The 14,742-nt window shown below is 36.7% G+C and overlaps 1 protein-coding gene across 6 annotated transcripts in view; it reads left to right on the plus strand.

Annotated features, from left to right (window-relative positions):
• DYRK1A (dual specificity tyrosine phosphorylation regulated kinase 1A) overlaps positions 1–14,742 on the plus strand; it is a 150,460-nt gene that overhangs the window by 98,298 nt on the left and 37,420 nt on the right. For all 6 annotated transcript variants that reach the window (XM_081799867.1, XM_081799890.1, XM_081799878.1 and 3 more), the window contains one exon: positions 11,849–12,045. In XM_081799867.1, coding sequence (XP_081655993.1) covers positions 11,849–12,045 — 197 coding nt within the window. The remainder of the gene's footprint in view (positions 1–11,848; positions 12,046–14,742) is intronic.

A 14,742-nucleotide genomic window follows, 5' to 3' on the forward strand; every position in this document is an offset into this window, starting at 1 on the left:
TTTTATATTGTATTTGCCTCAAAAGCATATTTGTGAACACTTTATGCAAGTGATTATTTTAGTTGTGTTAAATAAAGTGCTTTCTTTCGCGTGTATTTTTTCTGGTAAAGTATTTGTTTTCAGTTTTTTAGAAGTTTTGTCGCAGTTATTTCAAATCAGTTATTTCAGGTAATCTTACCTAAAGTATGTTTAATTTATTGCAGCATGTTAATCTTCCCTTTTGTGTTGGCATTTCTAAATCTTCCAGTGGCAGATTCACTTTACAAATGGCGGGTTCACATTTATAAGTTGATGAATGTCTGTGCTCTTTTATACTACTCATTTAGTCAGTTAGGCAACAGTTACTTACAGAACTTGTGCTGTGTGCTGAGCACTGTTCTGAGTCCTGGGGATTCAGTAGTGAACAAAGCAGGATGAAGGGGTTTAAGGATTCATAAAAAGTGTAATCTCACCTCTAAAGTATCTATAGAGACATTGTATATCTTTGTGTATCTGTCTTTTGTTTCAAGCACTCCCCCCTCCAATTCCTAGAAATTAAAGGATCAAAGGTTGCTTGCACCTTGTTTTCTGGGAAATGGGGAAAAATGGGTTTATTACTGATGAAACATTTTTATATTATGGATACTGTAAAAAAAAAAATACTTACCTGGAATTTTCATGACTATTGATAACCTGTAAAATTATTATCTGCTTATTTTTTACTATTTAAAAATACTTGATAATTTTAGAATATTGGGGGCCATATAAATATAACCATATTACATGTTATATTGTGTACAGTATAATAATTTCTGGAATCCAGCAGCTATATTTTGGATGACTATTTTAATTTCTTGTGTGTTCAGATGCTATTACTAAAAATAAGTTCTTGACCTCTTATTTCAGCTCTAAGAGTTCGGTTTGCCTTTTGTAATTGAAAGGGTTAAGGACCCATTTACTGTAGGGTTAAGTAAGATTTTCTGTATCCTAGTTACCTGTCCATCTGGTCTTTCTTGGTAGGTGCTTGTGGGCTTACCATGTGCAGCCTTAATTAAGTCATGCTGTTGTGCACTTCTGTTTTCTCTCTCCCGTCCCTGGTGCTGTGGTTGTCACCTGTACGACTTTTATGTATGTTATAAACTCTACAGTATGTGGTTATTTTCGCTTTAAACAATGAGTTATCTCTTAAAAATACTGATGAGAAATGTCCTTACTATTTATCTACAGTTCTACCATTTCTCTTGGTCTGTATTCCTTTGTATAGATCTCAGTTTCTGTCTGGAATCATTTCCCTTCTGTGAACTGTGAACATTTTTGGAGTGCCAAGTCTGCTGTTGAAACATTTTTTCACTTTCATTTGTCTGAAAGTGTTTTGCCTTCATTTTGAAGGTTTATTTCAGTGGATATAGAATTGTGGGTTAAAGGTCTTTCTTTTATCATTTTAAGAGGTTGCTTTGTTTTTTTTCTGGTGTGCATGATTTCTGATGAGAAGTCTGTGGTTCTGCTATATGTAAATGTGTATTTTCCCCACCTCTGGCTGCTTTTACAGTTTTTTTCTTCATCATTGATTTTTAACAATTGAGCGTCTTAGTGTGTGTGTGTGTTGTTACACTGCTTGGGCTTGATTGAGTTTGGATCTGTGGGTTGATACTTTTCGTTGGATTTGGAAAACTTTTGACTTAGTTCTTCATAAATTTTCTTTCCCGAATTTCTCTCTCCCTCCCTTTTGATGCCTCCTTTAAATAGCAATGTTAGCTTGACTTTATTCTGAAGGTTTTGGAGGCTTGGTTTATATTTTTTTCCATTATATTTTATACTTATTTTCAGTTTAATTAATTTATAGTGCATTGTTCTTACATTCACTGATCTTTTCTTCTGCTGTGCTCCATCTGCTATTTGATCCATTCAGTGAATTTTACATTTCAGTTATTTTTCTTTCTTTTTTTTTTTTTTTAAAGTAAACTCCTTGCCCAATGTGGGGCCTGAACTCATGACCCCCAGATGAAGAGTTGCAAGCTCCACCAACTGAGCCAGCCAGGAGCCCCTATTTACAGTTATTTTTCATTTCTAGAATTACCATTTGGTTTCTTTTTATAGTTTCTATTTATCTATTAAGATTTGCTGTTTTGGGGCACCTGGCTGTCTCAGTTGGAGGAGCATGTGACTCTTGATCTTGGGGTCTTGAGTTGGAGCCCCCTGTTGGGTATAGAGATTACTTAAATAAATAAACTTAAAAAAACAAGATTTGCTGTTTTTTCTTATTTTGTTTACATTTTCCCTTATATTTTAAAACCTTTCTATACCTGTTTTTTCTCTGCTAACTTCATTATTTCTATCATTTCTAGATCTATAGATGGATTTGTTTTCCTCCTGAATACAGACAACATGGGGCTTGAACACACAACCCTGAGATTAAGAGTTGCCTGCTCTACCGACAGAGCCAGCCAGGTGCACCTTGTTGCCTGGTGATTTTTGATTGGTTATGGGCATTAAGAATGCGAGGTAGTTGAGCATCTGGGTTTTGTTGTCCTTTAAAAGGTGTTGAATTTTGTCCTGGCAGACTGCACACCATCTTGATCCTTTGAGGTATGTTTCAGTGTCTGTCTGGACAGGCAGATGGCAACCTTTATTGGAGGGCCAGGATAGCTCTACTCCTGAAGTGTGGATTTTTGGGGGTCTGTTTTGAACGTCTGTGGTGTTTTCCGGGTTTTTCCAGCCTGGCTGATTGGAGCACTTACCGTCTCCCGGTCCTGTGTGAGTTTTAGTGGTTCACCTCATCGCTCCCTGGCAAGTTGGTTTTTGCCTACCCTCCCGGACGTGCACCTGCCGCTTGGGCAGCTTCGTATTTGAGTCAGGGGGATTTCTAGGTGTAGATTAATGGAGCGCCTTCTCTGCAAAGCTTCCTTCTTTCTGTGGCCCGCCTCACAAATTCCTGCCAGCTCTGTAGCCATGAACACTGGTCTCTTCCCCACTCAACAAGACCACTACTATTATATTTGGGCTCCCTCTCTCTACATCGTACTCTGGAAATTGTCGCCAGATAGAAAGCCAGGGTGATTGTGGAGCTCGCCAGCTTTGTTTCCTTCTTCTCAGGGATCACAGCTCTACGCTGCCTGTTGTCTAGTGTCTGGAAACAGTTATTTCATGTGTCTGACCAGTTTTGTAGCTACTCATGGTGAATGGGGTAGTTCAGTTATGAGGCACTCAGAAGTGGAAGTTTGATGTTATAGGTTTTTAAAAATACATGCTTTTTTTTTTTAAATCTATCCCATTGTTATTGTTCATAATTTAATGCACAAATTTAATTAAAAAGTTTCAGACTGAAAAACCTGAGCATTTATTTAGATCTAACATGAGCAATTTCATTGTGTTTGTAGACAACTGAATATGCTGTTTTGGCTAGTCGGTCAAAACAAACTGTGTGTGTGTGTGTGTGTGTGTGTACACGCGCATTCTGTCATGACAAATACTGGCCACTAACTAGAGGGTAATAAGAAATGAATTTATTTGTCCTTATCATTAGATAATTGACAGAGCCCTAACATGGTGTGACTTTAATCTGTATTTATTTAACACCTACTGTGGAGCCATGCAGTGTGCTGTGTGTTTGGGATATAAAAATGAGTAAGACAAATTGACTCCTCTAGCCTGTGCTATGATTAGACTGTTCTTTATTTCTGACTCATGTGCCCCTCATTGTAAAAATACTTCTTTCATCCTTACCCCCTTCAGCTCTCTCCCTCCCTTTCTCAACCATTTCTTCATATTCTAAATATTCCTGATGGATTCAGTTCATTGTTTCATTGAACAAATATTTATTGAATGCAGGCCATGTGCCAGGCACTGTTCTTGGTACTGATGATATCTTGGTGAACAAAACTTTTTTCATAGACTTATGTTCAGTTACCCTCTTAGTCCTGTGCCTGTATTCCCAGCACTTCATTTAAAGTGCAGTTGGCTATTATTCCTTTGACGTTTTTCTTCTCCTCTGTTATGGGCATGTCTTGCTGCTAGTGACATTGCACATTTTTCCCATATAGTCTTGGTTGTCCTCCCTTCCTTTCTTAGGGGAGTCTGTCTCAGAAGCTTGGCCTCGAAAGAGTTTCCACCTTTTGGATGTTATAGTTGTAATTAACTCGAATTATTTTCATTTATTTTTGTTCTTTAACATTGTTCTTTCTCTTTGAAATCAAATGTGAATTAAAATAACCACAAGAATGGTCGGTCCTCTTTCCACATATTAATAGCCAAAGAAATTTAAGTTAGCTACAGGTGGTATTACTTGTGGGTCTTAACATCAGAGGTAAATATACGGCTGTTTTTTTCATTCATGGTCTGCTCCCAGGCTTTTCTGTTTGATGTTCGCTCTATGTCTACCTCTGCCTTTTGTGGCTTGACATCTCCCCAGTCTCAGATCTGTTCTTGGAATGCTTCTCTGTAGAATCACTGCTAACTTCTATTAGTGTATGGTCTCTGGTTTTTACAGGTTTTTGCTGAAATATAGTACCTGAGTGGAATGAAAAAGCTACTTCATTTTTTTTGTTTGTTTTTAAGTCAGCTATTTACCAACACAATTTTTATGAGATTTTAGAAACCCGCTCATGGTAAAAAAAAAAGATCCATATTGTTCAGAAAGAAATAAAAACTGCAGATAGGACCCTACTTGCATACTTTTCTCCAACTTGTCTTTCACACTATTTGGCAGCAATTTAAACTGTTATTTTGGAACTGAACTCCAAATAATGATTATGAAGATACTTTTGGGTTAAATATTATAAGATGATCATTAAATTACAAGACTTCATGTTGCAGCATGTATTTTGATACATTCTTGGGCTAAAATATTAGAGCTAATTTTTAGTTTAGTTGGACAAGGATTATATATAGTATGGTGTAGATGTCAGGTTAAACCATATGAACTTGCTGTTTTGTAGGCCAAAGGAGGTCTAATACTAGCAGTTTCCTACAGTTCAACCTAATACTTTATTAACATCATAGGATGAACTGAGTCCTTGTTCTTATTAACATTTGAATTGAAAGGGAAGCTGGAAATGGAAAGAATAAAAGCCGTGGTAATGGGCCTAATTATTAAATCGGGCTGACAAGAAATTTTCGTATTAGTTTGCCTTCTTGGAGTCTTATCATAAGAGAGGAATGAATGAATGGATAACTTAAATACTTTTTGACATTGTGGGAGGAAATCTCCCACAACTTGCATATCTTTCTGCATTTCACACACAGCAGTTGAGCTAAGAAAGGAGACAGCATGTGGCAAATACACCTGTATGCAGCCCCACAACTGGTAATGTTACTAAGGAGTTGTGATAAATGGTATAGTTAAACATCTAAAAAAAGTTCTATAAGCGAAAAACAAAGTTATTTCTTGTTAACCCATGTTCAAATTACCTACAGTAAAATTTAAAAAGAACATTGGATTCTTTGTCACCTGGTACACCACCCTGCACAGGAATGTGTATGTGTTTTAATAATGATAAAAAAAAAACCCCAAATATCTAACTAGGAAGGCAAATCTGTTGGGGGGGTGGAGGAAATCAGCCCTGTGGTGTATTGGGTAGTCAGGATTATAGGTTATGTTTGGATTATCTGCTACTTGGATTAGTTGGAAAATAGCTTTCTTTTATTAAGTTAAGCAATTATATTGTTTTTTAGATGCAGCATTGGCATCATCTGGTGGCTTGTTAGAAATGTAGACTCTCAAGCCCTATCCTAGATGTACTGAATCAGAATCTGCATTTTTAATAGGATTCAAAGGCAATTTGTAAGAACATTAAAGTTTGTGAGGTGCTGTTACAGATCATGGGTGTCATTGTCACTCCCAAACAGTGCCATAGGAACCTCTCAGTGCTTGTTGAATTTAATGCATATAATTGATCGGATCTAGATTCAGAAAATAAAACGCATATTTTAGGAGGCTAGTATCACCATAATAAGTAGCAGCTAGCCATTTCTTTGTATTTCTTTCATAGCTGTCTGGATATCACAAAATTTATCCATCCATCTCTGCCTCCAAATGTATCCCTGAGTCTGATTCTACCCATGCTGGATGATTAGTTGAAGTCTTGTGATTGTGTGTGTGTGTGTGTATACATACCTAAGTCAACAATAGTATACAATAATTAGATTTTTATGAGTCAAAGGTTAGTAATCTATATTGTAATGTATAAGATAACTAAAAAATAATAAAATAATTTGCGTATCGGGGAGGTATAGAAATTTCAGTCCAGCAGAAGGTAAGAAAGGAACATAAAATGGTTGGAATAAATAGAAAGGTTATTAGTGTACATTCGTATATTGGGTAAACTTACAATTATGTGTTACAGTGTACTACTATAGTATAGTTACAGTGTACTTATGTACTCTTATTAGTGTACATTTGTAAATTAAATAAACTTATAAACTACAAACTGTTCATAAAAGACAAATCTAAAATAAGGGAACAGGGAGTTGACAGTAAAGGGTGGACAGAAGGCATACCGCACCAAGAATAAGAGCAAGCGTGGTACAGCCATACTAATATCAGACAAGGGGAAGTATTATTGGAAATAAAGAAGGGCTGTTTATGGTGTTGAAGGTTTTATTCATTAGGAAGGTGGAACAACTCTAAATTTATGTAATCCAATAACATGCTTAAACGGAGTATTTTTAACATACCTCTCTTGCTAATTGATAGAACAAGATGAGAGCAGAAATAGAAAACCCTATATAAAAGAGGTTACTTAATAAAATTAGTAAACTTTTGATTAAACTGATGACAAAGTAGGAGAAGACCTCATTAACCAGAGCTGAATTGAAGGGGTATCACTACAATTATACCTACATCTTGATAGAAAAGCTTAGAGGGTATAATGAAGAGCTTGATGCCAGTGTGTCTGAAATGTAGATGAAAATACACTATTAGAAAACTACAACTTAACAGACACACCAGGAAATACAAAATTTCAGTAGTCCTATTAAAGAAAGACAACTTTTAATTATTAACTTTTAACTACCCACAAAGAAAACTCTTAAGGCTAGGTGGTTTCATCAGTGAATTGTCACAAAAAGGATAATCATGAACAAACTGTGTTCCAGGAAACGCAAAGTCAGTTTAACATTAAAAAATCAGTCAGTGTATTTCACCGTGTTAACAGTGTAGATCAGAAAACTGGTGTCATCTCAATGGGTGTAGAAAAAGCATTTAATAGAATTCAGCATCCATTTGTGAGGAAAAACTTTTAGCAAACTAGGACTGGAAAGGAACTTGATTCATCTGATAATAGTTATCCATTAAAAACCCACAGTAACCACAATACTAGAGAAACGTTGAAAGCTTACTTCCTGAGATTGGGAGTAAGGCAGTGGTACCTGTATCTCCTCTTCTGATCATCACTGTATTAGAGGGACAACAGCAAGTAGAATAAGGCGAGAGGAAGAATAAGGATTAGGAAGGAAAAAATAAAAACTGTTCAAATGCCTAGTAGTGCTAGTAGCTGCTTATTAGACAATGCTGATAAATTCATCATTGCAAAAAACTATTGAACAGTCCACTGTTCAGTTTTATGCACATAATTGGATCAATTGCAATCAATTGATTGGACAATGTGCAGTTTCAACCACAGTGCCAACATGTGTTTTTTTTGTTTTGTGATTTTGATGAGCTAATTCTAAATCATACATGGGCCTGCAAAGGGCTAAGAATGACCAAACCTTTTTTTTTTTTTTTTAAGATTTTATTTATTTATTTGACAGAAACACAGAGAGAGATCGGAAACACAAGCAGGGGGAGTGGGAGAGGGAGAAGCAGGCCTCCCACGGAGCAGGGGGCCCGATGCGGGGCTCGATCCCAGGACCCTGGGATCATGACCTGAGCCGAAGGCAGACGCTTAACAACTGAGCCACCTAGGCGTCCCTAACCAAACCATTCTTGAGGAACCACAAAATTCTCTACTGGATATTAAAACTAGCTGGTTCTTAAACAAAGTTTTAATAAATCTAGGTAGGTCTGTGTCCAGTAGAACAGAATAGAGAATCTAAAACCAGATCTAAACACATATGGGCATGTCGTTTATTTATTTATTTTTTTAAAAGATTTTATTTATTTGAGAGAGAGAGAGACAATGAGAGAGGGAACACAAGCAGGGGGAGTGGGAGAGGGAGAAGCAGGCTTCCTGCTGAACAGGGAGCCCAACGTGGGGCTCGATCCCAGGACCCTGGGATTATGACCTGAGCCGAAGGCAGACGCTTAATGACTGAACCACCCAGGCGCCCCGGGCATGTCATTTATGATAAAGATGGCATTGCGGAGCAGCAGGGAAAGTTCATCTTTTTAATCATTGGTCCTGAGTCAATCAAATGTCCATTTGGGGTTGTGGCGGGGGAATGGAACTTGATTCCTTTGGCACACATGCACAGAAATCCAATCCAAGAGCATTGTCCATCTGGATGTGAATGGTGAAACTGAACTTCTAGAAGGTAATGTAGAATTTCTTGATAACTTTGGTATAAGGGAACATTTCTTAAATGGACACCAAAAATACTAATTCTAAAACAAAAGGTGATAAAATTAAGAGATTGTGCTGGTTAAAAAACACCATTAAGAGGGTGACAATGCAAACCACTATAGCCAATAAAGGGCTCATACCCAAAATATGTTACAAATAAAATGTTTTAAGTTTTAGAAATGTATAAGAAAAAAACTTTCTTGATAGAAAAATGGAAAAGCAACCTGAATGGGCATTTCACAGAAGTGTGTATTTAACTGGCCATAAATAAATCAAAAGATGATCATAGTCACTGGGAAAATATAAGTTCAGCTCTTAGTGGAGTACCACTACACACCTCCAGTAATGGTTGAAAATTAGAAAGAATAATGATTCTAAGTGTTAGTGAAGGAATGAAACAGAGGGGATTTTTCATATACTGCTAGGGGAAAAACAGCAGAACAGCATCTCTATATATTCCAAAAGACACTTAACAAGACTCTTCCTAGTGGCATTATTTATAATAGCTCTAAACTAGGAATAATCCAAATGTCAATCAGAAGTCAAAGAGATAAGTAAATCATCACATGTTCACATGATGGGATACCAAAAAGTAATGATAATGAATAAACCACAACTTATAAACATAACATGAAGTGAACAAACCCATTTATGTAGAGTTATAACTAATCTGGTTTTGGAGGTCAAGATAGTAACTTTGGGGTAGAGGAAATTGGGTATTGATTGAGAGGGTCATGGAGTGGTGTTGGGGGGTTTCTGGCATGATGGCCTTTTTTCTTTTTTTCCTTGTCACAGGTTCAATTGATAATTATTTAAGCTGTATACTAATGATTTTATACTTATTTCTATATATTATAAGTAAATTTAAACATAGTCTATAATAATGACATTGATAATAGAAGCTAATATTTTATTCAAGTACTAGGATCCATTATTCATGGCTTACTTGTGGTGTCTTATTTTAAAAAACTTCATAATAGACCTAAGGGAATAGGGTTAGTATAATAATAACTCTGCTGCATAGATAGGGAAACTAAGACCTAGAGTGATTAAGTAATTTGTCATTTAGGGCCTTACTGTTTTTACGGTTTATTTATAAGAGCTATATATATATCAAAGAACTCAATCTTTTTTATATATGTTTATATTCCTTCCCAGTGTTTTTGTGATTTTAACACGCAAATGTGAAGCCTCCCTTTCCCTCCATTACTTGACATTTCGGTTTCCTTTTTTTTTTTTTTTTTTTTTTTTTGCTGTTGTAGACGATACCAGGAAAAACATTCTTCCCTGTCTTTGTGAGCGTCCTCGATTATATCCTTATGATAAATTCCCAGTTTTTTAAAAAAGATTTTATTTATTTATTTGAGAGAGAGCACAGAGGGAGAGTGAGAGGGAGAAGCAGCCTCCTCGCTGAGGAGAGAGCCCAGTTACCATGACCTGAGCTGAAGGCAGACATTTAACCGACAGAGCTACACAGGTGCTCCCCCCCCAGTTTTTTTTTTTTTAACTGAACAACGTTGTTCTATGTAATTAAATTGACTGTATTTTTTTAGTATGAATAATGAAATGTTTAGAAAATCGCCCCATCTTTGATGATAGTAACACTGTCATTTTACTTATTCAGCAAATATTTATTGATCATGTACTGTGGGTCTGTTAAGGACCTCATGCTGTAATGGAGGGAGACAGAAGCTAAGGTCTGAAGGCAGTGCCAAGGCAGGTTATAGTCCCGTTTCAGTGGGGGTGGAGGCCTTGAGATGTGCACTTTAGAAAAGTCACTCTAGTATCTTACTGAAGAAAACAGAAATGGGCAGAGTAAAGATAAAAAGAGCTTTTAGGAATCTGTTTTAGTCCTCTAAGTGAGGCATGGGTTACTGGAGATGAGAAGTGACTGTATTTGAATGTTATGGGAGGTAGAACCAGCAAGATTGGGCGGCTATTTGCATGAGGTTAGTCTGTGAAGGAAAAGAACTCTCACTTGACTCCAGGAGCTTTGATTCTGATTGACTGGGTGGAAGACGGTGTCATTTGCTGTGGTAGAAAATAGAAGTGGAACTTGTATTTTGAGAGAATTGAGCTTTGTTCTCTTCAGTTTGGGGAGTCTGTGTGACATTCCATTAGAGGTTGTTAGCCCCACAAAAGTGGGTACTCTCTCTATTCTTTACATCACAATACAGCAGTTGCAGCCAATATTGGGCCATTTATTAATTGCCAGAGCTATTCTAAGTATTTTACACATATGAAAGCACTTAACCTTCACCACAGGCTTTTGAGGTGGATATTACTGTAATTTTTTAGGAAGTTAGGTGTGCAAGGCCATGGAGTCAGTAAGCGTGGAGCTGGAATTTCAGACTGCAGCAGCCTGGCTGAACATCCGTGCTCTGCACTGTTGGGCCAGCGCTGTTGTATGTCTGAAACAGTACGTTAGCAAGAGCACCCTGGTGCTGAACAGTATGGTCTGTTGTATGGTTGCAGTTAGCTGGTGTATTCAGGAAGACAAGCACTGGAATTCTGGGTCCTCAGTTTGTTGACCAGGGTTTGGCACTTCACATTTTGGCTTTAGTCTGTGATTAAAAGTGTGGTTAAATTTAGGAAGAAAGTTCTTTTTTCTTTTCTTTCTTTTTTTAAAGGAAGAATTAACTTTTATTAATTAACTACCAAATACTTTTGACCAAGTGTTAATTTTCCATGTCTACGATGAAAATCATGAGTGCGGTCCCAGCCTACTTGTGGGATAATTATTGGCCATTCACACTTGCAGTGAGCTTGCCAGGTCTGGGTGCTCTTAGGACTGTGTCGAAGAGTTTGGAGGAATCCAGCATCCTGTGAATTTGTGCCTGTGTGTTTGTATGCTCAACTTTTAATTACTGGTGTCAGTGGTGAGCACCGTTAAGACAGATCTTTCACTTGGTTTGGGGGTTGCTGGAATATTGATTGCATACACCTGGCAGGTGCAAAGCAGCATCTCAGCAGTGTTCCTTTGAATTGGTTTCAAAGGAGCTGATCCATCGGAGAGGCCTTTCTCAAGAAATCAGATATTCTTGTGCAGCTTAACAGTTCTCGATGAAAATCTCATAAGTGAAAATAAGTATTAAGGGTTGTTATTCCTATTGCTTTACAAAAAGATTTACTTAAGATTTTCTCTTGCTTCAGATTTATAGACACTCACTTAAATCACTATATTTTATACCGTTTAACAGAACTGTTGTGTCAAGTGTAGTTTCTTGTTTGCACTTGGTAGTTTTAGAAGTTTTTAATATGTTCGAACATCCTAAGGTCCTTATGGAAGGAACTATCATATAGGTCAAAAGATGCAGACATTAGGATATAAATACATCCTTTCAACTTCACTTGTTGTCTTCTCGTAGGAGGAGAGACTTCAGCATGCAAACCTTCATCTGTTCGGCTTGCACCGTCATTTTCATTCCATGCTGCTGGCCTTCAGATGGCTGGACAGATGCCCCATTCACATCAGTACAGTGACCGTCGCCAGCCAAACATAAGTGACCAACAGGTTTCTGCCTTATCTTATTCTGACCAGATTCAGCAACCTCTAACTAACCAGGTAAGTTTATGACATATCAGAAGTTATTTGTTGGTGTGGTAGTTTATTCCTTAAAATGGGAGAACAGTAAATACACAAAAATGGTTTAATGGTTTTCAGTTTTACATGCCACATGAGATTCTGGATTGATGAGAGATGATAAGTATGCATTAAAAAGTGTGTTGGCTTTTTCTTTTTTCTGTGTATCCCACTTAATTAAAAAACACTCATAAACCATAACCACATTCTCTCATTCTGTAATAGGGAGGGAAAAAGTTATTTTTAAAGAATATTAGTTCAAATGAAGAAACTGGAAGCTTATTTTTATGAAAAGGGGGTAAGTAGAAAAAGTTATAGGAAAACAAGTCAGATTCCATTATCACAAACTTACAGAGCTGATTTTATGCTGTTATAAACTACTTTAGTGCACATTTATTATAGTACGAAACTTCTTAAAATGAAAAAGAAAAAAATGTAATGCGAATTAACCTTGCTGGTCATTTTAATATTCAGACTAGAGATTCAGCTGTTTTTTTTTTTTTTTTTAATGGGTAGTTAACAGAGTAAGTGTAGAAATCTCTCGCTTATACATACATGTATTCGTATGTGCAAGTGTGTAGGTGTGCATTCATAATATTTCCTGAATTAACTGCATTCATCACTACATTGATTTTTGATTTGGGAGAATTTTTTTTTTACTAACTATGGTTGAGGTAAAATTTCTTTCCGCACTGGGATGGAGGGTATGATGAACGCTGACCAAGGATTTTTTCCATGCACTTAGGAGTTGGGGTTGCCACTGTTTTCTTTAAGTCATTTAATATATCAAATGATGATCAAAAACTTGGAAAATTTCAATGTATTTCTTATGCTGGATTATTTGAAGGAAATGTGCTTTATTTCTAATTCAATAGTATGTGGTTTTAATGAAATTGGCTATAGTAAAGTAACATTATGATTAGGGGGCATCCCTTGTATGTATTAAGATTTTTGTCAGTAGTTGATCTGGCTTTGCATTTATAAAATGTATGTAGCGTGTGAATAACATTCATAGTTAATAGTAAGTTGAATTATGGCAAGACTTAAGAATTTGCTTTATGTAGTAAATTGAGAAGGTGTATGTTTGAGAATTGGAGCAGTTGGTCGAATGTTCAAAGCTGGAAAGTGTTTGTATACCAGAAGAAAGTTCTGTGGACATCCAAAAAGTAGTAATAGCACAGCGAGTCATTTGCATTGTACAGTTGGCCCTTGAACAACAGGTTTGAATTGAGCGAACCCACTTATACGTGGATTTTTTTGATAAATACAGTAATGTAAATGTATTTTTCTTCCTTATGATTTTCTTAGTAATAGTTTCCGTTCTCTAGCTTACTTTATTGTAAGAATAGAGTGTATAATAAACGAAGTATGTGTTAATCAGCTGTTTATTGGCAAGGCTTCTGGCCAGCAGTAGGCTATTAGAAACTAAGTTTTTGGAGAGTCAGAAGTTACGCATGGATTTTCAATTGCATGGGGTGGGGGGCTGGTGTTCCTAACTCCCGCATTGTTCAAGAGTCACCTGTACTTTTAAGAAACGGTATGTTTGGATTCATTTTCTCAGTTCAAAAAGCAGCCTCTCAGGCAGGGCGCCTGTTTTTAATATTTTACAGCTGAACAGACTAAGCTCCCGTCTGTGACTTCTCCAAGTGTTGAAGCAGTAGACTTGGAGGTCCAGGCCAGGTTCTTTTCTTCTTAGACACACTGCTCTTCTGTTCTATAACACCGGTGTCTACGGAGGGCTAGAAAAAATTCCAGTCCTTTAGAGTTACTTTGTGGTTTTATTATTGTAGTAGGTAATTCAGTTAGCGCAGTACCTGTTTTTAGATACAACTAACATTTGTGGGTGGTTTTAAATAAATAATTCCTTTAGTATTTCCATTTTAAGTTATAAAATATTTTTAAAGATCCATATGATGTAAAAAGAATGTCTTTTAAGTAACAGTATTCAGCCAGATATTTCTACCAACCCCAGAAATTTCTGAACCTAATGAGGCAGATTAGAAGAGGTTTTTCTTATAACTGAAGTGTAAAACACTAAAACTGTGTGCTGATACGGCATGTTCTGTAAGTCCTAAGACATGGGCTCAAGGTCTTGACTCATGATGTAGTTGTGTGAGGTGAGTCAGGTCACATGGGCCCTTCTGTCTGTTCCTTGAATGTAAGATTGGGACCTTAGACTATAACCCCCCCCTCCAAACCTAAATTTCTCTAAACTTAAGTCTAGCTGTAAACTTCTATAATTTTATTACTTGATTTCAATGGTTTCTTATTAATCATCCTATCAGGGTTTTTTTTCTTCCCCTCCCCCCCCCAAAAGATTTATTGAACAAGTAATTGAAATGAGCTAACTTTAACATTTTATTTCTGGTTGTATGAGTGGTGTGTTTTATACAAGTTTTTAAACCCAGTTTTGTTCAAAAGATAAATTTAGGAAGCAAGAGAAATGTAGTAAAAGTAATTGTAGAAAACTATGCTTGATGTTAGGAATGCTCAGTTGCTTTGAGCCGTGAGCATTTTCACAGTACCTTCCATGGTTCTTAGCCTCTGCCGGTAACTCTGGGTGTGTGCTGCCTGTGGTTTTCAGCTGCGTCGGTGGCTCTCACAATAGCAAGGAAGGCAGAAAATAGTGTTCCTAATTCTTCATTATATATGAAAATATGAGATAAATATAAATGAAAT

Source organism: Leptonychotes weddellii, chromosome 1, assembly GCF_054177405.1.
Source record: "Leptonychotes weddellii isolate Sample4059 chromosome 1, ASM5417740v2, whole genome shotgun sequence".
Classification (NCBI taxonomy): domain Eukaryota; kingdom Metazoa; phylum Chordata; class Mammalia; order Carnivora; family Phocidae; genus Leptonychotes; species Leptonychotes weddellii.